Genomic DNA, 27,846 nt, shown 5'->3' on the forward strand with positions numbered 1-27,846 from the left:
AAAAATCTGTCAAATCTTACGTACCCTGAGACACCCCTCCCCCAAATTACGAGGCGACATCACGTTCACCCACCCCATCCTCCGACATACTGTATAGATACAGCAGTCGACTGTCAGCAGTGTGGACAGTATGGAGTAATGATTGCAGGCATGCAATAATATGCAAAAATAAGAGTTGTCTGTGTAGCTACAGCCCTATGAATACTAGGTGACTGTCAGATGTTATATCCTAACATTAAAACATCTGAAACGCGTGGGTTTAGACTCGGGGAGAGAGAGGAACACTGGAGAGGCGACCTGTCAGAACTGTGAGGGGGTGGAGCGTCAGCGGTTGCAGGGGTGGTAGCGTGTGTCAGGGATCAAATGCACTTTTTGAATTTATGAAAGGAAGCGTGTTCAAGCTAAAACAGGTGTTAAGTTGCTCTTTGATCATATTGTGACCGCTCAGATTCATCATGTGACCCATCGGAGGGGTCCAGACCCCCAGGTTGGGAACTACTGCCTTAGAAGATAGAAATATACCAAGAACTCACACTAAAAGCTATTCACTGTTAGAGGAAGTGGGGTGTTGAAAAGGCTTCAGTCATCCACCTCTCAGTAGTTCCTCAGTTGGATGGTTATATGGTGGTTGGATATGTACATTTCGGTGCAGCTGGCACTATTAAATTGCTAACCAGATTGAAACCAATTTCAGTTTGTCTGTTCATCTTGTTGGAAATTGTCCAGTCGCTCCACATGGCCTGATGCCTTCTCTGTGTGTGTGAAGGTGTTATTGAACAAAGGTCTAAAAATCTCACAACCTATAATTCTCCCATATCACCTTGAAATAAAAGACCTCTATGTAACTCTTGATTGCCAAGCGTATGGAATAATAAATGAGCTACAGTACCAAACTGGGCACTTCTGCGTGGGCTTCAGAGTATAATCCCACTATTTCACTGGTGATAAGTGGCAGCTATCATTTTGGGGATATAGTATTCGGGAACATTTCTGCTTTTTATGGTTCCACTCATTCATCTACAGTACTGCTGCGCTTTCACTTACTGCTCTTTGGATTTCTGTTATTGCTGTTTTTTTAGTTCTACAAAGTCTCCTATCAATCCTTCGAGAACAGATCATCTCTGTTCCCGCTGCTCACTGCAACAGATGATTTATGTAAGAGAAGGAAGATATTTATAAGTGTAAATGTCTGTAATGGTATTACTTTATGAAGCTGTGTTAGATGTGACTGAAAGAAGATGCATAGTTTTGAGTGATTGAACAATGAAAATGCCTTTTTTTATGTTTGCCAGTTTTATTTTCTCTATTTGTACATGTTCAGTTATAAGCAGTGGTTGAATTACATTACATGTCACCTTCTTAAAACAGTACCAACGCTTCCTATCGTTATTTGTCTGAGTGAACATGTGAATGATTTTGTTCCCTACTGTCAGACTGTTTTTTTCAAGGGGCAGTATCATGAGTTTGTATCAAAGTTGTGAATCAGGAACAAGTTTCACACACACATAGCCCTGTCACAGTTTCAGCTGTAAAACCACAGAGGGAAGCATTTGCATTTATTTCACTGAAACTGGAACACACTACCTGTTGTTGTCCAGTGTCGCGTACAAATTTGACTGGTAAATGTGATGTGTAAAAGATGTTCCCCTTCATTCAGTTAAACCCGGTTAGACCGGTCACATTTAAAACCCAGTCATTCTCAGGTTTTGTCTGTAAAACAAGACTTCATTCTATTGTGCTTTTATAAAACACCCTCCCATGGTTTGCAGACAAAGACAATGAATTTGATATCAACTCCCTGTTCCCACATTCATGTCTGTATACCGGAAATCATCACTGATAATACATCCAGGAAGTCGTATTATATTGTGACCTCATTTATAGTGTGAGGGTGGAGATCCGTGTACTGCACCTCCCTCTAATGCATGATTACACATTTTCTTGTTTGTGCAAGAGAAATGGGGAGAAGTGGGAAGTGCACACCGGTGAAAGAGATACCGTTTTAAAGAAGGGGAAACTCGCCTTTGCTAAAATCTTGAGGCGAACCTTACGTGGGTGGTTGTAGCTCTTCTGCAGATTCCTTCATCCTCAGAGGGCGTTTGGACCGGTGTGACCGCCATGACTTCTTACACAGTGACCATTTCCACAGGGAGCCAGTGGTTCGCAGGGACGGATGATTATATCTACATCACACTGGTGGGCACAGAGAGATGCAGTGAGAGGACGCTGTTGGACAAACCTCTGTACAATGACTTTGAGAGGGGGGCGGTAAGTGATGCTGCTGTAGAGCTGTGAGGACGACCGTGTCACAAATACATTCATTTTTTTATTCTGATGAATGGCGAGCATCAACAACTGCACACAAACGCTGGGAGAGATTGTTTGCATGTTGATATAAAAGAGGAAGAAGTTACTGCAGAGATGAACTTGGTTACTTCTGTTTGAAAATTAACTATTTCATTCTGGAGGGAAAACAAAGATGAGTAGAAAAAATAAGTCTAAGAAAATATTTGCTGCTTTTAATGAAAAGTAATTTTCTTTTTCACTTTTTGTAATATTTTATAATATACTGTACATTGTGCAGTGTTTCATAATTAACTATTAAGTGGAGGTTCTTCTACTATGTCACTAAAATGTATTCTTGACTAATTAAACTGCTCCCATCAGTTTATTCTCCAGAGACGGTGCAGTGACAGTTACACTGTCACACCTTTTGTTTCAAATGACAAATATAGCCTGAAGATGAGATATAAGTAAAGTATATGTGTATTATTAGATCTGACTTCACATAGTGTTTCACAATAAAGACATAAGAAATACATAAATTAAAAGACAATATAAAGGTAAAAAAAAAAAAAAGTAAAATAAATTAAAGCTGCAAGCAGCGATGAACGGGCCCTCGCCCCCGCGGGCACGTCTGGGGAACGCGCACGTCGGGATACCCGCTGTCGTGCATTCCCGTGAAAGTCGGAAACTGCACGCAACAGTTAGAGTGAATTTTCTGCTTGGAGCATCTGGCGCTGGAAATGAACTGTGAGAATATGTGGGGCGTCCTTTAAAGCACTTCTATGAGGGTGGCTGGCAGTATACAACCATTTCCTGTTGTCAGTAGGTGGCGCTATGACTTTCACTCATAATACCACGTATATGTCTTCAGGCCTGGACTCTTATAAAACATGTCAAATTTGGGGAAGATTGGACAATGTATAGTCAATTTACTACAACTTCCTGTTTCCTGTAGGGGGCGCTATGACTTTCACTCATAATGGCACATATATGTCTTCAGGCCTGGACTATTATCCAGCTTGTGAAATTTGGGGCAGATCGGACTATGTAAAGTCAAGTTACAACAGCTTCCTGTGTCATGGCGAAACATCAAGATGCAACGCGCCGCCACAAGAACGCCGTTTAGCATAAATACAAAAGCTTCGCAATTTAGCATCATGAAGGTGTTGAGATTCTGCTGCCCGACTTTGAGATGGATCACTTGAATCCTCTAGTAGGAGTATCGCACAGTTCCATACCTAAAACATGATAAAATGGCGTCATCGCACATGACCTATGACATCACCGTTCGCGCGATCAAAATTTCCTTCGCAATTTATCATCACAGTACTTTGAGGGTTATACCACCCAAATTTCACGCGAATCTGATGAACTCTCTAGGAGGAGTTCGTAAAAGTATGCATAAAATACATGAAAAACGCACATATTCCAATATGGCCGACTTCCCGGTGGGCGGAGCTAATGAAACCCGATGAGGAATATGTCTGATATAATGAGCAGGATGTACCTACCAAATTTCATGAATATAGGATCAACTTTGACCAAACTATGGCCTTCCACGCATTAGGGGGCGCTATAGAGCTGGCTAAACATGCTGAACCCAATAACTGTACATTTACATAAAGTTCACAGGTGTCCATCATTTTGCCAAGTTTCATGAGTTTTCGAGTACCTCAAGGTATGTTCAAAACCTAAAAGACATAAGGGGGCGCTAGAGAGCCAACATGCCATGCCCAAGCAAAATTTCACCACTAAATCAAAGTAATTATGAGTTTGGATGTGCGTGTAAAGTTTCATGAGTTTTTGTGCATCCTAAAGTCTTCAAACATATGTTCGTAAATTTTAAAATCACGCAGGAAATCCAAGTTGGCTGACTTCCTGTTGGCCGAAAAAATCTCAAAAATATTTAACACGAACTTCAAGACGTATGCAATTACATACTTGAATTTCGTGAAGATCGAAGAAACTTTCCCTGAAAAACTGCCTACATTAGGGGGCGCTATCTCGCCCGCTGGCGACACCCGAGCCCAATCAATACAGAACTTTGAATTTCCCACCAGTTCTGACGCATATTCCACTTTTGGTGAGTTTTTGGGGATGGGAAAGGTCCCAAAAAGGCGATCTCCCAGCGGAAAAATAATAATACTTAGAAAAACAATAGGTTTCCTTGCACTTTCGTGCCAGGACACCGTTGGGGTCCTGGCACTTTCGTGCTCGGGCCCTAATAAAGCTAAGCAAAGGCAAGTCTAAAGTAGTGGGTCTTGGGCTGCTTTTTTAAAGTCGGGATGAGGTGTCAAAATAAATTGTAGCATCCACTTAACATTCTTCATACAGATTTTCAAATTAAAACCTATTTTGCCATTGAAATCAAGATGCGAGTTTTACCTGTTTAAGTTGTAATTTAAGTTGAAAAAAGACATTTCATTGAGCTAAATAATTTGTTTTTATTACAACATAATATAAATTGTTACGATATCCAGAGCATTATTATAGCAGAAAACAAATATTTGCTATGAAAATATATATATAGAGGAGTAATGTGAGCAGAGAGTGAAGTCGCTCACCCTCTGTGAGTGATGTAATCAGAGCTTCTCCATGCTTTGTTGACTAATCAGAGCTTCTTCATGCTTTGTTGACGTAGCCGGGCTGCCCCACTGGCTAGCTCATGGCCGCTGGTCTGCACTGCTCTCATACAGCGGTCACAGCTGTCGTCGTCGCGGAAATGTAGCACCAGTTAACACTGTTAGCACTGTTAGCTGCAAGCTGCCGGCTCAGCCGTCGCCATGTTGAGATATATGTTTTCATGACAACTGTTCGGGGGTGAACTTTTATATAACTCACTCATTTAAATAATGTTAAGGCTTAAAGTTAGGCATAATTGAGGGCATGCCGCTTTGAGTGACAGGTGGGTGCTGAGCCAGGTCGCTAGCATGGGGATGTACGCTAGTTGCTAGCTGTCTTTTCTGCTACGTCACCAAGGCCTCCTCCACCTCTTTGCCCATTTTTGGATTAGCTGGGAGTTAGGCTGTGTCGTCACTGTCAAGGTGGCGACCTGCCAGAGCGAGCCACCCACTTTGAGCTTCACAACGGCTCTGCAGAAACATATGGGTGACGTCACGGAGTCTATGGATATTACTTGTGAAATTCATGTTCTTTACAAAAAGCACATGTGACACATTGATGTTTTCACATACCTGTGGTGATATGTGAAATGTGTTCATCTTTGTCCCTTTCAGAAAACAAAATACACCCCTGCTTCAGTACATCACACTCTTGTTCCAGCTTGTTTATTCAGCCACTGACTAAATTGCAGGTGGACTCCTATAACGTGAGGGTCGGGGAGAACCTGGGTGACATTGTGTTGGTGAAGATCGAGAAGAAGAAGTACTGGGTGCAGGACGACTGGTACTGCAAGTATGTCACGGTCAAGAGCCCGTCTGGAGAATACGTGGAGTTCCCCTGCTTCCGCTGGCTGGTGGATGACAAGGAGGTTGTGCTGCGGGATGGAAGAGGTGCATTACTGTTAAGACATCAGTCAGAGTCTGCAGTAACCAGCTCTGCTCCATCACTCACTGTGTCTGTCTTGTGTCTGTTGCAGCACATCTGCCTCAGGATGATAAGACCAGCGTGGTCAAGCAGCACAGACAGAAAGAGCTGGACTCGAGGAATAAAACCTTCAGGCAAGTTCACTCTACACATTGAGTTATAGGAGGCCGAGGCTGCTCACTGACCTCTCTGCTCACCTTTACAGATGGAAGGAGTGGCAGCCAGGCTTCCCTATGAGCATAGATGCTACCAGACACAAGGATTTGCCCCGGGACATCCAGTTTGACAGTGAGAAGGGAGTGGACTTTGTTCTGAACTACAGTAAGGCGTACGTGCTCCCTCTAACAGCCTGCCGTAGTAAAGCTTTAACAGGTTTACAGTTTACAGGACAGAGTGAGTCAGTGGTCAATGCAAAGGCCTCATGATGAGACGATCGGATGTTGATGCTTCTATTTTCAGTACTCAGGATTTCCTGGAAAAACAGAAGTGTCATTGTGTGTTTATCACCAGGCACATTTGCATTGCGCCCTCATGCAAGGCGTTTAGAGCTTGCACATAGACACAATATAACACATAGCAGATCCACAACACAACTGTTTGTGTCATGCAGGAGTTCTGTTGCTAGATATAGCAAAAAGCTTTAAAAAAGATGTATGATAATGATATGTGGACTGGAGAAGTAGGTGAGATGGAAAATGAGTCATGCAATTTGGCACAGTGAGCTTCAAAGACAGAAATGATGCAGCTCTGTGGACAGAAATTATGAAGGTAATATTGCTTTTAAGGCCGTTTCGTTCTGCAAAAATCATCATAATTACATACATACAGTATAACACGTCATTTTCTTTTCCAGAATTGATTTTAATTGCAGTGTTTAATTTGACATATTGTACGAAAATGCATCAGATTTCAGATACTTTGACCTTTTTGACATGACTAGGGTGACAAATATGATAATGATAATGATTATAAGAATAATGATGATGATGTTGACTGTGTATTTCCAGAATAGAGAACCTGTGTGTGAACCAGTTCATGCACATGTTCCAGTCCTCCTGGAGTGACTTCGCTGACTTTGAGAAGATCTTTGTGAGAATCAAAAACACAATCTCAGGTCAGCCATATTTTATTTTATTTATTTTATTTATTTTATTTATTTTATTTATTTTATTTATTTTATTTAATTTTATTTAATTTAATTTAATTTAATTTAATTTAATTTAATTTAATTTAATTTTATTTTATTTTATTTTATTTTATTTTAAATTAATTTAATTTAATTTAATATCCAGAGTATGTGATGCAGCACTGGAAGGAAGACTTCATGTTTGGGTACCAATTTCTGAACGGTTGCAACCCCGTAATGATCCAAAAGTGCACCAAACTTCCTGACAAGTTTCCCGTCACTCATGAGATGGTTTCTGTCAGCCTGGAGAGGGAGCTGACTCTGGAGCAGGAAATAGAGGTAAACATGGTTGTGTCTGTTGTTTTTGTGAATCTATTTATGTCTCACTTTAAATCTCCCACTGACGTACTACGTGAACCAATGTTGTGGCTCCAGGCAGGTAACGTCTACATAGCAGACTACGAGGTGTTGGACGGCATCAGTCCTAACCGCACAGACCCGTGTACGCTGCAGTACCTGGCAGCTCCGCTGTGTCTGCTCTACAAGAACTCCCAGAACAAGATCATGCCTATAGCCATACAGGTGCAGTGATGTTGAGCAGGTGTGAGTTACACCACGAGGGAAACATTTCAGTATAAATCCATTTCTCCTCTTCTTCCTTCTGTCCTTTCCCAGATCGGGCAGACTCCAGGTGAAGACAACCCGATCTTCCTGCCCACTGACGGTCAGCACGAATGGCTGCTGGCTAAGATCTGGGTTCGCTCGGCTGACTTCCAGTACCACCAGACCATCACACACCTGCTCAGGACTCATCTGATGACTGAGGTGTTTGCTATTGCCATGTTCAGGAGGCTCCCTGCTGTTCACCCTGTGTATAAGGTAAAACTCTGACTCATTAACTGATGGATTCAGTCATTGGATTGATTGATTCACGGATTAATGTTCCCTGTTCCAGCTACTTATCCCACACATTCGTTTCACCATCGCCATCAACACCAAGGCCAGAGAGCAGCTCATCTGTGAGTGTGGCATCTTTGACAAGGTGAGGCTGTGGATACAAAATGAAGGGACAAACTTTACAAACACAACTTTATTTTTTTTTGACTGATGGTTCATTGAGGCTTTTATTTTTGAGGTAAAAGCAAACAAAAATCAAACAAATGGCATGAAAAATATGAGGAAATAATGTGCTGGAAAAGGTCTATTCGTTTTCTCTAACTAAATGACATTCAGAAAATGCCAGTATCAAAGTTATATGTACACTGTATCTTCTCCATCCTCGCCAAGGCAAACGCAACAGGTGGAGGTGGTCACGTCCAGCTGATCCAGAAGGGCATGAAGTCTCTGACCTTCAGGTCTCTGTGCTTCCCGGATCTCATCAAGGCCCGTGGTGTGGACAGCAAGGAGGAGATTCCCACCTACTTCTACAGAGACGACGGCTACCAAGTGTGGGAGGCTACCATGAGGTGAGGAATAACTCTTTTTAAAAGAGTTTCTATAGATAAATAGTCTGTGTGTTTGAGGGAGAGAAAACAGTCATAACAGCGCAGAAACAGTGTGGGAACATTTCTATTCTTGTGAGAGAGAGAGAGAAGTTACAGCATTTTATATTTCCTCTATACGTGACTGCTGTCCTGTTCTCTTCCTGGCAGTTTTGTGTCTGATGTGGTGCATATTTACTACACTAGCGATGAGGCGGTGCAGAAAGACGAAGAAATCCAGGCCTTCATTAAAGACGTGTGCAGCTTCGGTATGCAGGACTTCGATCACTGCGGTGGGTACACAATACAGACGTCCTGCTGTATAATTTTACTTTCAAAATGCAGCAACTAACCGATATGTAAAGTTTCTTTTCCCGAGGAGAGAAGCAGCTCACTCAGCCTTCGACATTTTTATTGATGTAGGGGTTTTCTGTAGAAGACAGGTACGACAGGGAACAGACAGCATTACAAATTCAAATCTGTTCTGTCATAGACGAATGGTTTGAGGGGGAAGACAGGAAGCCGCAGGAGTCTGATGGTGTCACCGCTTCAGTGTTGTAATACCCTTCCTGCGTTTCTCCATTACGTGCATTGTGCAAAGATCCCTTACAAAGCGACCAAAGAAAGTGTTTTTTTTGTGAAGATTTAATCTCTAATTGTCAGTCCTTTCTGTGCACAGAGTTTCCCAAGTCCCTGAAATCCCGCGAGGAGCTGATAGAGTATCTGACCGTCGTTGTGTTCACTGCCTCAGCCCAGCACGCCTCGGTCAACTTTGGACAGGTGAGTAATCAGGAACCTGACAGTTATTTTAGTTCAACAAATGGTTTGTGTGTGTGTGCTCACGTGCTCACAGTGGTGGAGGAAGTACTTATATCATTGACTGAGAGTACCAGAACAACAGTGTAAAATACTCCCATACAAGGCCTTCATTCAAAATCCTACTTAAGTAGAAGTACAGAAGTATCATCAGCAAAGTATTAAAAGTAAGAGAACTTTTGGCCCACTTGACTGATATATTATTATAGATGACATTATTGGATGCATCAATAGGTTAGTAGCATTTCCTAGTTGCTACTTATGACTACTTTATATACATTAAGATAGTTTAGTCCAGTGGTTCCCAACATAGGGGTCAAACCTCTTTTGTGACCCCTCCAGTGGGTCACAAAATAAATCTGAGGGGTCATGGGGTGATTAAAGGATTTTGTAAGGGGTCACAAGACAAATCCACTGGTTTCATCTTGAACAATTCATTGTATTTTCTAAGCTTATCTGTAATATAACTAGTAATTACAGCTGTCAATGTACAGTACTTGAGTAATATGGAGGACAGAACCTGCCCAAATCAAAAATAAATAAATACATTTAAGGCAATAAAAATAAATAAAAGAAGAGTATATAGGGGTATTGATACGAAGGGAAACAAAAAAGAAGCAAATTAAAACAAAAATATCAATTTATGTCACATTTTATCAATTAATAATGCCTCCATTTATTTTTAATGTCATTTTTTGTACATTTAAAGGCATTCATTTATTTATTGAGTATTTTATAAATTTATTTTTTGGCCATAGATCCATTTCCTCCATAGATCAAATGTACTGCATTGCACATACTGTATTTTTTTTGTACACTGTTTAGTATGACTGGTATTCCTGGATCCCCAACGCTCCGTCCACCATGAGGAAGCCCCCGCCCAACCAGAAGGGCATGGCGGATGTGAACTTGATCATCGACAGCCTCCCTGATCGCGGCCGTTCCAGCTGGCACCTGGGCGCCGTCTGGGCCCTCAGCCAGTACCAGGAGGGCGAGGTACGGAGAGGGCACTCTGCGTCCACACACATAGGCGTACACACACATACCCCCCCCCCCTCCCCCACACACACACACACGCTTGTTTTAAGGACCAAAGTTTGATACAAACTATAAAGTTTTATTTCCCAAGAAGCTTCCCACTCCTTCAACATGTGCCTCTCTCCTCGCAGCATGCCTCTCGGCTGAATGACCTGTCTCCCCTCTCTCCCTGCAGCTGTACCTGGGCATGTATCCTGATGAGCACTTCATAGAGAAGCCGGTGAAGGCGGCCATGGAGAGGTTCAGGAAGCAGCTGGTAGAGATAAGCAGCTCCATCAAGAAGAGGAACGACGGAAAGAAGCTGCCGTACTACAACATGTCCCCTGACAAAATCCCAAACAGTGTTGCTGTTTGAGGAATGAAATCATGTCCCTACTTTTTTTTTGTTGCAAATAGCACATTGGAGTTCTGCTGATATTATTGAGCCACCAAATGTGCTGTTAGAAAACACTTTTGACACCCAAATGTGTGATTTTGATACCTATATACATTCAAATGTGCTGACAAAAAAGCCAATTTGCAAACCTCGACTTTGCTTCTAAAAAGATTTTTTGTCACTTATTTGGGTGAAAATGGGTCAGCAATTAAAATGTTTTCATTTATAGCTGCAGTGAGTCAATTCTTTTTCCAGGAGTGTAAAACTGCTTCACATCTGATAATACTGAAACAACCTTTGCACATATTTTGCATACTGTATATATTACCATTTAAATTCAGAACACATGGTTTACATTGAAAAAGACACAAAAGCATTAAAAGTAACATAATTTTTATTTGGTTGTTCTTTTTAATTCTACATACTTTGTTCAATAATGGGAAATTAAACACATCAATATTTCTTTTAAAAACATAAGTACTTTTACAAATTCTTTACAGTTACTATTCCAAAGTAAACTCACAGACAAACTCGTGGAATGATATCATAAGACAAGGGAACAGTCATATATGTTCAAGTCCAGTCAGTAGTAAACAAATGTAGCTTTATGCAAGTTACACTATTCCCAGACATGATCAAATGTAAGCGACGGGGTGAAGACGGACAGAATAACTTAAGCCTAAAATACTGGGACAGTGATGCTGAGGAAGTATCTTTCCTTCTCCGTTGATGTGCTGCTCAAGAGGATTATAAAATTAAGAAATTTGTTCATGATGAGAGAGACGCTAAGAAAGAAAAAGCTGCTCTCAGAGAGGAACATGTCTGCTTGTAAAAGCATCCTAAAGTGGCTTCAAATCTGTGTCAGACTTCATGAAAGGAGCCAGCTCCTATGGTAGAAAGTAAAAAAAAAAATCTTCCATCTCAAGGAAACTACACGTCTAAATATTCCATGTTGTTTATGTGAAAAACATGAAATTTGATAATGCGGTTAAATGTCTATATTCTACATATTTAAAACAAAATGAATCAAGCAACTTAAAAAGCGAGACTGAAGAGCATTTTACAACTCTAGTCTGAAATGCAAAACAAAGAGTGAAAGTGATGTTCTGGTATTTATGTCTGGGATAAAAAGTGTAAGTTGCATAAAATTACTTATGAAAGTTTTTTTTTTTTTTTTTTTTAAATGAACAAATTGTACTCTGTTTTCTTTTCAAAATAAATACAACACAAAATGAAGAAATAATCATTTTGTACCCAGAGGACACCCCGGACATTAAACACCATTACATAACTATAGAATAGAATATCAACAAAAGGGTAATTGCACTTTTTATCTGTCTAATTGCACTGAGCCTCGCGGGGAATCAAAGTTTCAGAGAAGCTTCTCGTTACTAGGTCTTAATCCAACTTGACACACAACAACTCCCTCGGCTCATATTATGTATTAAAATTATGTTAGACTCCAGATCTCAAGTCACCGTGGGGCGTATACACAAGTACAGTATGGATTGTTGCGAAAAACAAAAGCACGGATTTCATTTATTGCTGCTGCTGAGCAGTAATTGTCACATATGTTGTTGGACCATCGTTGTTCACAGACAGTATACTGGTATCAAAGACAGTTGTTTTTAAAAATGTGTGTGTTGCTGGAATGGCTGTGAGGCTCAACATGAGCCCGGCATCGCTGTGCTCCCACATACACAAAAACACTTACAATGACTGTAAGCCCAAAACACATCGCCCTGAGAAATCAACTGCTGCCTGAAACTCAGACTGCACCTTCAGCTTCTCACCAGCAGGTGGTGCACCAGTCAGCTCATCAATGAGAGATGGTGCATACTGTATATATCTATATCTACATAATCTGTGGTTGTATTACATTGATGTTATTGCAAAATAATCAGATTATATTGATGAATGCAACGACCCAAAATGTTATAATAATCACCTTGAATGCTGAAATAATGCAGTTACAGTATTCAAGCTGTGCTTCACTGTGCTTCCTTTTAGAAATGAAAAAAAAGGTATTGGGTCAATTTGTCTCATTTCAGCGACATAAGGCCAGATGTGAGAAAACGTGAGCACTCAATCAAATGGGAAGCAACATGCTGGCTGTCTTGTGATTAAATACTAAAATGTACACTCCGCCATGTGATCAGAGTCTGGCGAGAAGAAACAAGACACTTTCGCTGAAACTGAGACTTGTGCTCATCTGAAACGCTCGGCAAAGATCACGTCCAAAACATCAGATCTTTCACCGTGTACTCTGAAGTGTGTGAACTTAACTGAAGGGATGGTTTGTAAATGTGCAGGTGCTGCAGAGGAACTATTTTGAGGAGTCAAATTCAAACACACAATTTAATCCAAACTTTCTACTATTTGGAATCAATCAATGCACCGCCTGCACGATGGGAGCGATGGGAGGACAGACTGAAAATAGGCAGCTGTGGGTTTCTCAGGGCGTATCCCGTGACCAAGCAAACAAATCAACATATTAAAAACTGCACATGGAATATCACACTGTAAATACTGTGTCATTCGCATGATAGAAAAACATGAGCGGCGCTGTTCATGCCCAAAGGCTCTCGTAATGTTCTCAAGACATGGAAATTATCTCGCAATTTCCTGTGACCGGTAAAAAATCTTGTTTTTCTTCTTTTTTTTTCACATATTTTATTCATTTTTTAATCATTTTTTAAAAAGTTTACATTCTCAAAGCCTTCAGAAAGTTCATGTTGGGGTAGAGAAGTCATGTGGCTGGATTTTCCATGATCTGCATTAGAGCTTTGAGCCTGACGTCATATTCAAAACTCGTTTTTTGTCTATTTTGACTAAAACACTCAATATTTCTTTCAGCATGATTCCATTTTTTAACCCCCGATTCCTTTTTTGTCATCCATGGGAGGGTTAATATATATGTGTGTATGAGGAAATGTCAAATAAAACAGGAGTTCGAAGTTCGAATGTGCTCTCCCCCATGTACAACATATACAGTAAGACGTAATTCATATTAAAGAAAATAAGAGGAGCAAGAGGAAGGGAGGGGATTGGTTGTGGGAACTAAAAAACAAAAGTGCTTCGATGCATGTCCAAATCAAGGCCTGGTCGGATCCAGACCAGCTCGGAGCTGACAGACCGCAGCAGCAGAGATGGCAGTAGCCGGAATGTTCCAGAGATCCGACGCGCGGCGCTACATACTGATCCACGGCAGGTTAGCCCAAGACTCACAGGAGGTAAAAACGAACAAATCTAACAAACCCACAAGCAAAGAAACCACGCAATCAGAGACGTGTCGACCTCCGGAGCCATTTGTGAGTCTATTTGTCTCAGTCCTGCTCTCCCAGAGGTGTACATACAAATGTGTGTGCGTGTGTGCGTGCGTGTGTGTGTGTAGAGTGGTATGCTCCAGGCCTCTTCAGACATTTACAGAAGTCGTAAAACCAGTCCGGTCCTGGGAAAGGAGAGAGGTGGGAGTGTGGATTGAGGGTGCAGGTGGAGGGAAGGGGTAAGGTCCGATGGGAGGAATGTGGATAGAAGAAGATAGTCGTGGTCTGTCTGTCTCCGTGTGGATGGAGTTTTAGGAATATAAGACGACCAGAGGAGGAGAGTGAGTCAGTCTGGGATCAGAGGAAGGGGAGTGTGTGGTCGTTCCTCAGCGAGCATTTCCATGGCGGCTGCTCTTCACTGTGGGCCCGTTTGTATGTGTAGTATGAGTAGGACAACCAACGGCATGGACCGAGTGGTCAGACATGGAGCACCTCCATACTGTAGTCCTCTGTCTCTGTGTACTGGGAGGAGTTTGTGTCCGACTGGGCGGGCGCCAGAACCTCCTTATTCTCCATACTGGGCTCGATGAGAGGCGGCTTCTCCAGCACCAGCTTTTTACATGTCTCTGGCCGGTTCTGGACGTATATGACCCGGTTGTAAGCCTTGAGTCTCCTCCATAGATGGATGTAGACTTTGCACTGGACGTACATGAACACCAGACCACCCGTAAAGCCGATGGCCACCACCACCAGCTTGGTCCAGAAAGGCCATTCCAGGATTCCTGAGGAGCAGAGAGCAGATAAAAAGAAACGTGCACCAGTCAAACACAGACCAGACTGAAAAGAATACACTGCTTAGTATCACTTTCTACTCGCATCAATGTGATAACGTTTCCTGACTTCCTGATTAGATTTGTTTCTCGATTGATTTTCCAGAAAATGCACAACATTACATGTATCGATCATGTGACATTAAACTACATATACCTTGATAGAGGATTTTATCCATATCGTCCTTTCCTTTTCAAGACTTTTCAGATCAGTCTGCACTAAAATAACTCCATTAAAATAATTAACATCAATATATGTTAACTCATGCAGGTTTAAAGTCAGCAAATAAGTTGATTTTCATACTGTATAGCAACAATAAAAACAAATGGGGGCATCCTGGTGGCCCCTCATTTCCTGTTATCTCTCCAATGTTGCGGTCTAGTTAAAGGGGCAGTGTGTAGGATTTGGCAGCATCTTGTGGTGTGGTTGCAGGTTGCAACCAACTGAGTACCCCCCGCTCACTCCTCCCTCTCCATACCATAATAACACTACTTTAGGAGCAACGGAAGTCAGACGGTTTCGCACTCTGCGGCTCACGTTACTGCAGTTTCACAAGCGTGTCAGAGAACTACGGTGGCATTCAGGTAACGTAAAACATGGCGGACTCCGTGAAGAGGACCCGCTCCCTATGTAGATATGAAGGGCTCATTCTAAGCTAACGAAAACACAACGATTCCTATTTTCAGGTGATTATACACTAAAGAAAACATACTTATTAATATTATATTCCACTTCTGCCAATAAATCTCTCCAAATGTTACACACTGGCCCTTTAAGGCATAAAACGCCCCCCAAAATAATCATATATAACATAAAGAAACAAATGATTGTTTGAAAAGCGGGAACAACACCACTAAAGAACTACAACACTACAGCAGCCTTTACAGAAAACATTTATATGGTCCCTGATGCAGTTGCAGCATTTCTGCAAATTACAAAACCTCTGAAACATAAGGCTCCAAGTAGAAAGTAAAAAAAAAGCTATTTGGGGAAGTATAAATATTTGGAACAAGCTGCAGCACTAAGAGGCAGAAAAAGGATCTTCAAAAACAAAAAGGAGAGAAGAAAAAAAAAAGTCTACCTTCTTTGAAAATAGACAGCTCACCTGCAACCCTTCAATCTTTTCATGTTGGCAATTATACTTCAGGTAGTTTGAGATATTAAGGCAAGGAAGGTCCACAATTAAATTACTAAATCCTACCCTTGACGATAGAATAAGTATATGGGATGAAACACAAAAGATGCCTCATATATTTGGAAGAATTAAACAAGATAAACATAGTATAATCAGTATGGTATTAACTATGCTTATACAACGCTATGAGGAGAGATTAATATGTTTGTTGTGTGAGAACATGTCAGTGAGGTTCGTTTTAATCAAGTCACAAACTATAACACAGAAAATAAATCACAGCATGTTCCTTGACTCAGTGTCTGACTGCGTTCATTAGGTAGGAACATTCAGTGAGGTGGTGTGAATATATAATATCGGCCTTTAAGGGTGAAGAAGCATTATTTTTATCCTGAAATCAAGGCAGACAAGGGAAGGTGCAGTTGGAAAAGAACTGGACACAGCTGACAGAAAGGCTGACGGGGAAAACACAATTTGAAAGTCAAAAGGCCAAAGTTGAAATGTTTACCTGGGATTCTTCCGGCTGCATGAGTAAAGAAAGTGTAAGTATCATGTGTTACCAAAGACATACAAACAGATTGATAGAAATGCGCAGAAATTGAAAGTTAAATAACTCATCATGCAATCATAAACATTAAATCCTCTTCGCAAATCAAAGTAGACAATGGATACTTTTCATGGCGTGTTAGATAGAACTCTGCTGTAATCTTTGCAAGCAAAATTGAGAGAAAAAAAACATAACCGTGGCTCTGTGTGAGTTGGCAGAGGACAAACAGGACTAGTAAGGAGCTATTTGGCATCACCATGGTGATTGAACCCGACAGCCCTCAGGGACGCTAACAAGTCTGAATCATCAGGTCGGGCTAAACAGGCACAGCCTGCTCTTCCATCTGTACGCTGTCTCAGAAGCACCAAATATACCAGAGAGGACTGAGTGGCAGCAGACGCACTGCCAGCGGATGATACAACAGCTCATCACTAAAGCAGCCGTCTCCATTTTTAGCCCCCGATAGCGAGAGCACGGCGCTGTGAGGACGAAGCCGCCAATCTGTCTGTAACTCAGTGCTGCTGACCACTTTGATACAGATGGACGTTAGGAGCAGCTAGGGCTGGGGCGATATGGAGAAAATCAAATATCACAACATTTTTTACCAAATACCCTAAATATCGATATTGCGACGATATTGTATGGTTGACCATTGGTGCTTTCACAAAATGTTTACACAATGAGATTTTTGATAAATAATCACCAGTAATGTGGATAAAGGAAAATAAAAGAACAGCTAGAGCAGAACAAATACATCACTTCACTGTAATGCAGCCTTTAAAACAAGGAAAAGACAACACTTATTACAATATCCAAAATCTAAGATGATATCTAGTCTCATATCACGATATCGATATTGTTTTACGATATATTGCCCAGCGCTAGGAGCAGCCCAGGCTGCTAAAGTCAAGTTTTCCTCTTATTCTAACGTTTTAAAAGACCAAAACTCCTTGCTGATCACTTTTTTTTTACAGTCTAAGGTCAGTAGCAGGTTCCAGTTTGGCACATACACACACATTGGTGACAAAATGTGAAACAGCAGGAAAAGCAAACACAGGCTGTGGGTTTAGCAAGAAACACCCAAACATTCCTTAAAAAATGATATTAATATTTGCGTTCTCCCCTAGTGTTAGATGAGTAGGTTGATACCTTTCTTATGTTTTTTAAGATAAACATAAATCTACAGTCAGTAGCCGGTTAGCTTAGCTTAGCACAAAGACTGGAAACAAGGTAAACCAGCTAGCTCTGTCCAAAGGTAGAACATTTGACTTAGCAGCACCTATAAAGATCACATATTTACATGTTATATCTTGTTTGTTTAATCTGGCACACAAACGAGATATAGCGTGTTAATTAGAGAGCTTCAGACGTGCTGGTAGGTCGATTTTGTTACCGTTGGACAGAGGACAGTCTTTATATGCTAACTTAAGAACCGGCTGGTTGCTGTAGCTTCATATTTAGTATAATGACGAGAGAGTGGTGTCTTCTCATCTCACTCTCGGCAATAAAGCAAATAAGAGTTTTACACAAAATGTCAAACTATTCCTTTAGATTACAGAAATAAAATATTGAGATTACTGTGTGTTTAGACTTTTGCTTTTTAGCTATTGTGTCTAGTCTTTGCCACAAGCATGCATACACCAATGGTACTAGCTGCTGTCCCATTATGATGCCGGACCTCTCTAGGTTATACCAAGTCATTTTCTGAGGCACACATACATACATACCGCAGTTATAAAAACAACCACACACACGCTTTAATCCCTGTGAGGGCCTTTTGTTGACTACAAGACTTAATCATTGAAGTGACCTTCAACTTGTCATTTTAATTCACAGCACGCACTCAAAAAACCTGATCCAACTCCCTTGAAGACGTAAGGATGAACCAAAATCACCTCACTTTGCAGTAATAACCTCACTCTGAAAGTCTTAATCTCAAATTGGATCTCAACACGATAGATGTAAAGATCTACTTTTTAAATCTCTTTACTTTTATCTCTGAACTTTCTCTTTTGTAGGTCTGAAATCAAAGTGAACTGAATTGAAGTGAAAGTCCAAAAAAGAAAAAGGTACAGACAGACAGAGAAGCATCTCTTAAAGAATCTCAGCACACTCTCAGCTACACATTTGTTCGTGACTTTGATGCCCACTGTGCTTCTGCGAGTGAATTACGCCCACATATATTCCAGTCTTAGAGAACATTTCACACTATTTGTACTCAATATTCACACCGCTGAAATAACACTACAGTTATGCAGATTTGTCATTAAATACTGAACATGAATGACTTGGAGACGGTGGAAGATTGTGGATGAATGGATGACATCTAACAACACAACATCCAACACGGTCAACAACATTACGTCAATGCTTTTTTTTTTGTGTGTTTGTGTCCGAGTCTGTGCTGACCTTGTCTGATTTCCTCCGCTGTTCTGTCGATGAGGACGTAGAGCGACCACACCACGCAGGTGATGGCGATGACATGGAAGGAGACCGAACACATGATCTTCCTCCTCTCGCTCGCCGTCATCTGTAGCTTCTCCCACTGCGGCGGAGAGAGCAAAAGAGAGGACAAAGGAAGGACGTTTGAGGAGGTCAATGATATATGCACACAAAAGATAGAAGCTTTCAAACACACACACACACACACACACACACACACACACACACACACATAGAGCAATTAAACTGTTGGCTCTCTGTTCTGGAGCAGCTCAGAGTGTGAGCGAAATATTTTATGGAGGGCGTTCAGCTTCTGTGATCAAGATCCAATGCAACATAACATTTCTTGGCATGGCCGAGTAAAAGAAAGAAGAAAAGGGGCTTAGAGCAGAGTCCAGCTACCTCGTCTGTCACTGGCTTCACAATACATCATCAGGAAATGAGCCGAGCCATACAAAGAAAACAAAAAATACAATGCCGACACCATCAGATCAGTGTTGTAAATAAGCTGCATCGGCTCTCCCAACATCCAAAATGCATTCCTCGTGTATTCAGTGAGGAAAGGGCACTCTTGCAGGGTCACTTACGAGAAGCGGGTGTTGCAGTGCGAGATGAAACCAAGCATCCTTTGATACATACCGAGACCTGAATCCTCATACCAAGCGTCCTTTGATAAACACTTCATACCAAGACCGGCATCCTCATCTCATCTTTACTCGCTCACATGCGAACAACTTTCAACGTTCACCGGTTGGACTCAGAAGCTACGGTATTAACAGCGGAGCATTTGTTTAAGGCCCTTTGTGCAGCTAATGAAGGGTGGAGGAATTTTAATTAGTGTCCTACTATCTCCAGGCCACAGCGATTGATAAGAGCCTTTAATGGGAGTGCACTGCCTCTGAACCATTTGAAATGAATCACAACAAGTTCCGCTTATGAAAACGGCTTCAAAGCTCAGTGTCATGCTCGTGTTATCTGCGTGACAGATTGGAGGCAGCTTTTGGCATTTTCTGCTTCCTAACGAAGTGAGCTAAGTTGGGACGCTCGGAGCTGCGACGACAGCCTGAATTCATCAACCGAGGCTGAACTAATGAACTTGTGCATTAATTGACTGCAGACAAACATGCACACGTACAAACTGCATCTCACCTTGCGCAGCGGCTTGAGCTTGGTCTCCATGATGAACTCGTATTTACAGAGCTCACAGCAGCGAGTGTCGGAGCTCTTGATCCACTGCTGTAGACAGGACTGGTGGACGAAGCGCAGGCTCCCCGTGCAGTGGCATGGCGTGATCAGAGGACTCTCGTCATCCCCTTCACAGTGACAAATCCTACGGGAGCCAAAGAATACAGTCAACACTAAGCTAGGAGCGAAGACAGCTGTAATAGGAGCAAGACAGGAGAGAGGAAAGATCAAAAAGAGAAAAGTTGGCAGGCAAAGCTGACAGATATTTCCCCAAACTCCAGCAAACTTGAGTTTTGGAAGATATGTCAGGATTCTTTAGTAGTACATATATTAAGACAAGATGTTCATTTATTCCACACTTTCCACAGATATGGAAAAGCAAGACAGGTGGGAACATTGTTCCACAAATGTTAAGACCCTGAACGCAGAAGACAATACATGTCCCACACGAATAAACTCAATCAAGACAAACTCATTTGATTCAAAAGCAATTCATTTGCAAATCAAAATTACATTTTCAGAAAATGACCTCTTGTGTTCTTGCAACGTCGCAGAGCAAAATTGAACACAGGAAATCTAATCTCAGACACTCTGTAGTTGTAGCAGCAACAATCAAAAGTCTCAGTGTTAGAAGAACTGATACAAGTTGCCTGTAATGATGACTATGCTAGGCTGACACATACAAGGAGTGCAGACAATATAATCAACAATATGGCCTCCAATACATCAGTGGTTCCCAACCTTTTGTGTTAGACAAATACCTCCATCACTCATGCTCCAAATGTGTTCTTAAGAACGGATTATAAACTGGATGTTTTTTTTATTATTATTATTTATCAATGTTTAGGTTGTTTTGATTCAGTTTGCATTTGTACTACAACTATAACTACCAATACCATGTCAGCCATTAATCCATAACTTTTAGCTAACTATTTCAACGGTTTATTTATTACTGTTTATCTATTAACAATGTATCCATTGATTTTAGATAACTGCTCTGATATCTAAGTTTTTGGGCTGTTAGTCGATTAAAATATTTAATCGCGATTATTTGCATGATTGTCCATAGTTAATCGTGATTAATCGCAATCAATCACACATTTTTTATCTGTTCAAAATGTACCTTTAAGGGAGATTTGTGAAGTATTTAATACTCTTATCAACATGGGAGTGGACAAATATGCTGCTTCATGCAAATGTATGTATATATTTATTATTGGAAATCAATTAACAGCACAAAATGATAAATATTGTCCAGAAACCCTCACAGGTACTGCATAAAAAATATGCTCAAATCATAACAAGGTAAACTGCAGCCCAACAGGCAACAACAGCTGTCAGTGTGTCAGTGTGCTGACTTGACTATGACTTGCCCCAAACTGCATGTGATTATCATAAAGTGGGCATGTCTGTGAAGGGGAGACTCGTGGGTACCCACAGAACCCATTTACATTCATATATCCGGAGGTCAGAGGTCAAGAAACCCCTTTGAAAATGGCCATGACAGTTTTTCCTCACCAAAGCCTCTTTTGCAACAAGCTAGTATCACATGGTTGGTATCAATAGATTCTTTAGGTTTTCTAATTTCATATGATGCCAGCATCTTCACTCTAGCTTTAAAACGGAGCCCACTACAACCTAATAATCATAAGTTGCGTTAAAATGTTAAAGAAATTAGTAGCGTTAAAACAAATTTGTGTTAAGACATTATTATTGCGTTGACTTTGACAGCCCTAATATTCTTTAATCAAATTATAATTTATGTTTTTGTCAAATTAGTTGAGCTACTCCACAATCTTCTCATGTACCACCTGACAACTGCAGAAATACCCTCTGGGGTACAAATACCTCTGGCTGGGAATCGCTTCAATACACCAACACAAATGTTGACCTCATAACAACCTTCTGCTTCTCAAATCTGGTATTTGTTGAAATGCTACTGCATGAAATTGCATTCAATTTAACAGGTGTAACGGGCTTTTCTCAGTGAGAGGAACCAATCCGATTTTAATGTCTGACCGAAGCGGCCTCCCTCTCCTCCTCTAGATCACATATCGGACACCGTCTGACAGGAGCTATTAGTCACCCACGCTAAGGAGGAGTGCATTTGTAAGTACACAGTTTCACCAGTAAGCCAGGCACAGTCTGCTAAGGCAGTGAGTTTCAGCGGTAGGGGACAAAATGAAGGGTTGGAGAAGGTTATTAAAGCAACCTATTACCACTAAGTCAAGTCAATATCACACACACGCACACCACTTGCAGGAAGCAGAAGCTAAAGTTATTACGATCTCAGAGTTTAATGTCAGGAGGACATTGACCTTGTTGCGGCTGTTCAGCAGGGCAGAGTCCTCAGTGAATGAGCAATAAGCCCAAAAATCAGCTGCTGCTTCTTCCACCACCACAACACAACAATAACAAGCTACACAAGGGAAGGTGCAAGTAGTTATTTAAACATAAACTTCAAATCTACTTTTTCTACCAGCAGATGCATAAACCAGGAAAGGCCTCGACTGTGTTTTCCCGAGTGAGAGGCAGAGAGCAGTGGCACTTCTCTCTGGGAAAGAATTAAATGGATGCATTGAAAGAAGGTGGAGAAGGAGAAGAGAGCAGGTTGTTCAAATGGGTTCGTCTTTATCCCGGTTCAGGAGAGGATAAGCACACATGAAGACACACATGCACACCGACACATGTTAGAAAGTGAGAGAGCAAGGTAACGTCTATTTCCAGACTACACTGATCTGGCCAAAGCGTTACAAGATTAAAAGACAAAGTGAACAAAAGTTTCTCAAAGAGAGGACGTGGAGGGAGTGGAATGAGGACCGAGGGATTTTTAGATGGAGGACGCACAATTAACATCTTTTTGAAAAGTGTTTTTTTTCTATTGGTTATGGCTGAGCTGCTTTGTTTGTGTTTGCATGGATCACAAGATGATGAACTGCAGATTCTCTTCCCACACATACTGTTGTGTGCTTCTCTTTCAACAAAACAAAACAAAAACCAGCCTGAGGGACCTGGACCATCTTGGTGCTCAAATCAAGAGTTGGCGTCTGCTGAAACGCACAGATTTGAGAAATTATTCTTATGTTGATGTGGATTTTTTTTTTTTTTAAACGTAGGAGGAAATAACAACTGAAAAAATCCCTACACCTCCACATGGAGCCACGGTGGAAATAAAGTGATCAGTAAACAACATGAGTGGAAGAGGACTGTGAGGCTCTTGAGCTGAGAAATTTAGGTTTCATGCTAGTTGCCTGCTAGATTGTCTCCTAACTGCTGCAAAAGGCACAGAAACCTCACAAATAGAGCAAACAAAATTCAGCCTCATCATTCAAAGAGACGAGCACTTCATCCGTACGTTTAACAGAATAATCCCAAACAGCTAAATTTACTGTGTCGGAGCAGCACATTCAAAGCACTTAGGCATGGGAGGGAAGTTCAAATTTAGTTTGCATCGCTTCAGCAGCCAAAACACACCCTGTTTAACAGTAATTTTAGGGTGGCAGAGGTGCAGTTTCAGTATGTCAACATTAAAATGTGAGAAGCAAAACAGAGTCGGGAAATCACAAGCACCATGAGCTGAGAGGGAAACAAGCTCAGCAACATTACAACCCTGGCGAGGCATTCACTTTCTTCCTGTTCACTCTTGTTTGCTTCGTCGTACGATCTCTGCACTCTTCACTCCCTCAACTTGTCGCTTTGAGATCCTCTCCTTCCAGCTATTCCTTGCTCTGCCCTGGTCCTGAAATGTTCATTTATTTTCGAATGAATTTTTCAACACCATCTGTTTTACATCTGTTTATCTGATCTGGGTTTTTTTTGTTTTTGTTTTGCGTTTCTGCTAAACAGATTTTCATAGGGGAGGTATGGGGCAGAGTGTGACATCGGAGGCGTTTTGCTCTCTCCTGTTCTCAGCCTGTTTTCAGTCTGAACAGTTTAAGCTCGACACTATGCCAGAGACACGCTGATCAGAGAAAAACACAATTCAATTAGAGGGAGCACCACTGGACGCCATCTCCCTTTTGACTCCTTTCCCCTCTCTGCAAGCCATAAGAGGTTATTTGTCTCTCTTTCTGTGGCCGTGCTTGCCATAAAAGAATATTACATTTGTTGAGAAGCTTATCTTTAGGAGGAAGGTAAAGGAATTACATAGACTCTAGTGGTTTATATTGTTAGACGTAAAAGCTTAAAGGTACTCTGTGGTGTTTTTGAATAGTAGCAGCTCTATGGAGCCATGTTTTTGTCCCCATGTTTGTATCTGGTGCTCAACTAGTACATGCATGAGGACTACAGATTACGATAATGCAAATGAGTAGAGCAGGCAAGCCTTAAAACACAAAGGAGAAGAAGAAGAAGAAGAAGAAGAAGAGAAGAAGCGAAGCAAGATGCAAGAACTGGAGAAGGTGAAAAGGCAGTCAAAGCTAAGAAATGTAAGCCTGACTGCAGTAATTACCATTTACTTCAAAGGCTGGCCATGTTTATCAAATGAAAGAGGGGTGAAATGGTACCCGGTTTTACGCCTTTCTGCTGATCAACAGATGAGGCAGTAATGTGTCAATCAATGTAGCGATGCACCATCAAAAGGCACGTAAGAAGACAGCTACTAGCCAATGTACATAAGCAATGTAGGTTTTTAAATTATTCATAGAAATCAGCTTTGGAAATATTTAAATGGGAAAGAAATGCATTCAGAACATTTGTTAGGATACACACAATGTGTTTTGATGAGAAACACTAAATGTAAATGTGTGTTTGTACCTTTAAGATTCTCTAAATGTGACATTTCTGATAAGGAAAGAGACCAAGTCACCATAAAAGACTGCGATCATTACTTTCTGAAATGTTGTCAATAAAGGAGCTGGGCTAATAATTAACATGCCATTCTTCTGTTCAAAACAACCACTCTCCCACACACACACACACACACACACACACACACACACACATTTTACAGGTGAGGTCAGGCTCTGTGCATTCCGAGCTCACGCTTCAAGCCACCTGACAGAAAGTCGCCACGATGTGTTTGTTTGTGTCCGAGTGTGTGTGCGGTCAGAGACTACGCAGGCTATTTGAAGCCAATAATCTGTCTCCTGATCTCTGATCCTGGTCACCTTGCCAATTCTAAGCTCCTGTTTCTCTCTCAGCCCACAGCTGAGCTGACGTACCGCATAAGACGTATAATCTGAAACGGACTACATGGACAGACCACAGCTGAGGGACCAAAAAAAACAAACAAGACACATATATATAATTGACCTTCCTTTGTGTTGTAGATTTAACACTCATGAATCCAGTGACCTGAGTATTGACAGACAGATACTGTAACCCAGAGGGCCTCAACGTGATTTATGTAGGGCTCAAAAAAAAAATCTTTGCAGCTTAGTAAGATCTACCGCTACCAAGCCTCATCTGTAGAGGCCACGCAGCCATGACCTGGTCTGTAATCAAATATTACTCACAATCCGTCCTTCCTAACATAGCCTGGCTCTGCCTATGAGATTTCACACGGACTGCCACGTGAAAAAGACTGATGACGGCCCGGTTGACCCAATCAGACAGACTCCAGTTCAATGTCTATTATTGTGCCCAGTCTGCTTCTGTTACACTATATCTCAGACGGACACACACACACACACACTCCTTTCCTAAATACTATTACATTTTCTATCCTAACCTCTGCACCTCTATCTTTTCCTTAACGTTGCCGTTGCCCCCTATTCCTGCAAAGATTAAAGCTTACGGGCAAAATCAATCACCCATTTTTGCAGCCTAAGACACTTTAATGCCTCATCGATTGAGTAACAATGAAAAATTATTTAAAAACACAGCTTGACAGCACAGTGAATAACATGGCACACCACTGAGATAACTGTGAAGTGAAATGAAATGGTATGAAATGAAATGAAGTCATATATCTGTTCCAGACACACATGAGGGGTTGAATCAGGACAGCTTACGGTGTTGCAGTGAGTGTAGACTAAAGCATCTATGTGTCAGGTTGTTCTGATTAACAGCTCCACTCCGAGCCGGGGTTTTGAAGACAAATACTACTGTGGTGTAAGATATTTGCTAGGTAGCTACACTACAGGATGAAAAGCTCTCCACTACTCCACAGGGCTCTGGGGTTCACTGCCACGCAACGGCACAGGGATGGTCTGGGCTCTACCAAGTCACAGGAGGGGTGGGTGTGGATTATACCATCCAGACAGTCACCCACCTGCACCAGTCTCCAGATAGTGAATAGGGTGACAGTGGCCCAGAGAAAGGGGATGGGCAGCAGTCCAAGTCGCTGTCCTCATCCATAAAGCACAGGGGGGCTTGAGGAGCATCTGTCCCAGCCACGGTGACTGTTTCTGGGGTGGCCAGCTGGCCCATTCTCCTTGGAGCTGGACTGGGCTGGTCCTCCTCAAACACGTCGTCATCTAGCTCCTCGACGGGGAATCCTGACTCACTGTCTTCCAGCAGGGCGCTAGAGGACTTGGGGACGTGGAGGTGAGAGGCGTAGCTGCCCAGCTCGGAGCACTGCAGGCTGGCCGAGGTTGAGGATCGAGAGAAGGGGAGGAGGAGACGGAGGAAGTTGGCACTCGGAGAGTGATGAGGGTGGAGGAGGGTGTTGGAAAGAGGAGGAGGAGGGGCAATGATGGCAGGGTCAGATGGGAGACAATTGGCGGGAGGGATGCCCAACATGTATTTGTAGTTGTTGGTGAAGGAGGGGATGAGGTGGGGGTGGGTGCGTGCTGAGAAGGCCGGATTTGGGTTCTGGTGTGTGGGTGCTGCAGCCAGCTTGCCGTTGAGTGTGTGCGCCCTTCGCTCCAAGCCGGGTGGCTGAGTGGGCTCGGGCTTCAGCTCCAGCTCTCCCTCGGAGCAGGTGCGGTCTATAAAGTGCAGACCGCGACAAAGACTGTCCACGCGTTGGCCCACGTCGTTCAGAGATGCAGAAAACCTCAGCGAGCCGCCGGGGCGAATGTTGACAGAGGGGCGGAGCAGGGAGAGCCAGTCTCGTTGTTTGGCGTGTTTGGAGGCTGGTAGGGCGTCTGTACAGAGGGTGGTCACTGAAATACCACCTGAACCATGACAGGTTTTACCGTTTGAATTCAACAGAACCACTGTAGTCTGCTTCTGGCAGTCCTGATCCTGACTGCTGGTGTGAAAGTGTTTGTGCATGTGTGTTTATGAAAGAGGAAGGTGATTGACGACAGTGGCAAAGGAATGAGGAAAGACAAAAAAGAGAAATGGAAAAGACGTCATGCATTTGAAAACAAAGGAACTTGAAAAAAGGAGATAAAAGGTTTTGGGGGCTTTGCTTCTGCATGAAAATACCAAACACTGGATGACCCATGTTAGTATAAACTCTATTTTACAGCAGGTTACACGAAACCAAGGCTACTTCACACACTGACTGTGTATTGCTCAAGGGTAAAGGGTAAACTTTACCCACTGATTAGGTTCTTCAGCTGTAACTGACTGATGAATAGATTCAATTTATTGTCCTCAGGTGTTCATATCATTGTGGTCTTAAATGACATCACAGGCAGTAAGAGTGAAATGAGGTGGGTTGTACCTGCAGATGTCCTGGCTGGAGGGGGAAACTGATGTCCTGGAGAAACTGCATGGAGCGTTGACTGAAGTCGGGCTCCCAGCCTGAGGAACAAAACAAAGATGTAACTAAAGAAATAACTACCATATTACTCAGAATCAAATCATATTTCCTGTGTTGCCAGGAAAGATCCCGCGGTGGGAATCATCAGCGCCTGAATCTGATCTTTACAGAAAGAAT

The 27,846-nt window shown here is 42.0% G+C and overlaps 2 protein-coding genes across 3 annotated transcripts in view; one reads left to right on the top strand and one right to left on the bottom strand.

Moving 5' to 3' along the window:
• Positions 1 to 52: 52 nt before the first annotated feature.
• On the top strand, positions 53 to 11,327 carry alox5a (arachidonate 5-lipoxygenase a). Its single transcript, XM_037783266.1, has 14 exons — positions 53 to 2,268; positions 5,600 to 5,798; positions 5,885 to 5,966; positions 6,038 to 6,160; positions 6,840 to 6,946; positions 7,125 to 7,297; positions 7,394 to 7,540; positions 7,634 to 7,837; positions 7,914 to 8,000; positions 8,246 to 8,424; positions 8,611 to 8,732; positions 9,119 to 9,219; positions 10,081 to 10,251; positions 10,469 to 11,327. The coding sequence occupies exons 1-14, from the start codon at positions 2,119 to 2,121 to the stop codon at positions 10,646 to 10,648; spliced, it is 2,025 nt and encodes a 674-aa protein (XP_037639194.1). The 5' UTR covers positions 53 to 2,118; the 3' UTR covers positions 10,649 to 11,327.
• Positions 11,328 to 11,785: 458 nt separating this feature from the next.
• Positions 11,786 to 27,846, bottom strand: part of march8 (membrane-associated ring finger (C3HC4) 8) — an 84,639-nt gene continuing 68,578 nt past the window's right edge. The window contains exons 4-9 of one of the 2 annotated variants that reach the window (XM_037783269.1): positions 27,631 to 27,710; positions 26,287 to 27,210; positions 20,037 to 20,217; positions 18,855 to 18,990; positions 16,407 to 16,421; positions 11,786 to 14,717 (exon numbers count right to left, since the gene is read on the bottom strand). In XM_037783269.1, coding sequence (XP_037639197.1) covers positions 14,413 to 14,717; positions 16,407 to 16,421; positions 18,855 to 18,990; positions 20,037 to 20,217; positions 26,287 to 27,210; positions 27,631 to 27,710 — 1,641 coding nt within the window. In that variant the 3' untranslated portion in view covers positions 11,786 to 14,412. The remainder of the gene's footprint in view (positions 14,718 to 16,406; positions 16,422 to 18,854; positions 18,991 to 20,036; positions 20,218 to 26,286; positions 27,211 to 27,630; positions 27,711 to 27,846) is intronic. The other variant, XM_037783268.1, reaches the window with a different exon arrangement.

The sequence above is a fragment of the Sebastes umbrosus genome, chromosome 10 (genome assembly GCF_015220745.1).
Source record: "Sebastes umbrosus isolate fSebUmb1 chromosome 10, fSebUmb1.pri, whole genome shotgun sequence".
Lineage (NCBI taxonomy): Eukaryota > Metazoa > Chordata > Actinopteri > Perciformes > Sebastidae > Sebastes > Sebastes umbrosus.